The following is a 1282-nucleotide window of genomic DNA, read 5'->3' as shown; positions in this document are numbered from 1 at the left end:
GCAACCTAAAGTAAGAAAGATATAAACATAGCAAAGCTGTCAAGTTAAAATATGCAACAGCAGATTTGTATTTGTATTTGTCTTTTCTCCCACCAGGTGATGCAGTCGCTGCGATTTGCTCTGCAGCCAGCAGTGGTGGACATCACAGTCACATGGGATTTACCAAAAGGAGTGTCTGTCACTGCTCTCTCTCCACCAATCACAGCAGTTTTCCAGGGTCAAAGGTCACTGGTTTATGCCCAGCTCACTGGAAAGGTATGAGCAGCACCATCTCATTCGATTTGAGGCCTTGAAAAAGAGATCCTGAACTCAATGAGATTAGCTGTTTAAATGAAGGATTTAATGATAAAAATAATGTGATTACAGTAATTAATATGGTTTGTAACACTGTAATGCTTTCTCAGAGTTCAGAGGCAGCACAGGGCTGTGTGACGGTGAAGTACAGCCTGGCAGGTCATCCCTCTGAGAACCAGCTCCCATTCAATCTCAAACCTGCAGAGGACACTGGGTAAAACAGTGCTGTTATGTGTTGGGTTGTACCACGTTACAAATTTTGAGTTTAATTATTTAAATTGTGGGTGACACACAACAAAACTATGTTATGGTATTTATCTACAATTTTAGCATGTTTCAGTTCAGTCATTGATACATCTTAGTGATAAGAATACAGAGCTAGAGCTAGTGTCCACCTCTGGCTTTTTGTGTCGCTCATTAGTTTGCACTTTTATCTCACAATAAAAGTCAAAATGTAGCATAAATGACGTATCTCTAATATCTGTATACTGAGATGTTATCTGATGTTTAAGACCTACCATATAATTAGTTGGACTGCATATCTCTGTATTGTATTCATACAAATGAAGCTCCACCTGTGTTCACTCCGCAGATTAACAGTCCACAGGTTGGGTGCTCGGACTCTGATTCGCTCCCTGGAGATGGAAGAGAGAGAACACAGTGGACAGCAAGATGGAGGAGTGAAGAAGAAGGTGGTTGAGCTCAGTGTCCAATCAGGAGTGAGCAGTCCCTTCACTGCCTTCATTGCTGTGAACAAAAGCAATGGCAAGCCGATTCAAGGACCTGTGGTCCGCAGAGATATTCCACTATCCGGTAAGTGCTTTTTCAATTCCAAATGAGAAACTAAGACTCTATCACCCACTGCTTTAGAGGTATTATCGGTGACCATGACTGCTACACTGATGAGCCAAAACATTTTGACCACCCGTCCATAATATGCTCTTACTCCTTCATGTGCTGCAACAGCAGCTCCACCCGTAATAACAAT

At 42.0% G+C, this 1282-nt stretch overlaps 1 protein-coding gene across 1 annotated transcript; it reads left to right on the top strand.

The window, feature by feature from the left end:
* Positions 1–78: 78 nt before the first annotated feature.
* On the top strand, positions 79–1148 carry LOC111657187 (von Willebrand factor A domain-containing protein 5A-like). Its single transcript, XM_023409271.2, has 3 exons — positions 79–255; positions 405–508; positions 887–1148. The coding sequence occupies exons 1-3, from the start codon at positions 100–102 to the stop codon at positions 1131–1133; spliced, it is 507 nt and encodes a 168-aa protein (XP_023265039.2). The 5' UTR covers positions 79–99; the 3' UTR covers positions 1134–1148.
* The last annotated feature ends 134 nt before the right edge of the window (positions 1149–1282 follow it).

Source organism: Seriola lalandi, unplaced genomic scaffold (assembly GCF_002814215.2).
Source record: "Seriola lalandi dorsalis isolate HSWRI2012SDOR001 ecotype SW California unplaced genomic scaffold, Sedor1 jcf7180001977353, whole genome shotgun sequence".
NCBI classification, from domain to species: domain Eukaryota; kingdom Metazoa; phylum Chordata; class Actinopteri; order Carangiformes; family Carangidae; genus Seriola; species Seriola lalandi.
Note: the sequence above shows the minus strand (reverse complement) of the source record. Positions and strands in the feature narration are given on the sequence as shown.

Bases quoted from the DNA above. Each gene is read 5' to 3' on its own strand.
- LOC111657187 (XM_023409271.2), top strand. From the start codon at position 100: ATGCAGTCGCTGCGATTTGCTCTGCAGCCAGCAGTGGTGGACATCACA. The intron at 256-404 runs GTATGAGCAGCA...ATGCTTTCTCAG, and splicing joins ATGCCCAGCTCACTGGAAAG to AGTTCAGAGGCAGCACAGGG. The intron at 509-886 runs GTAAAACAGTGC...TTCACTCCGCAG, and splicing joins AAACCTGCAGAGGACACTGG to ATTAACAGTCCACAGGTTGG.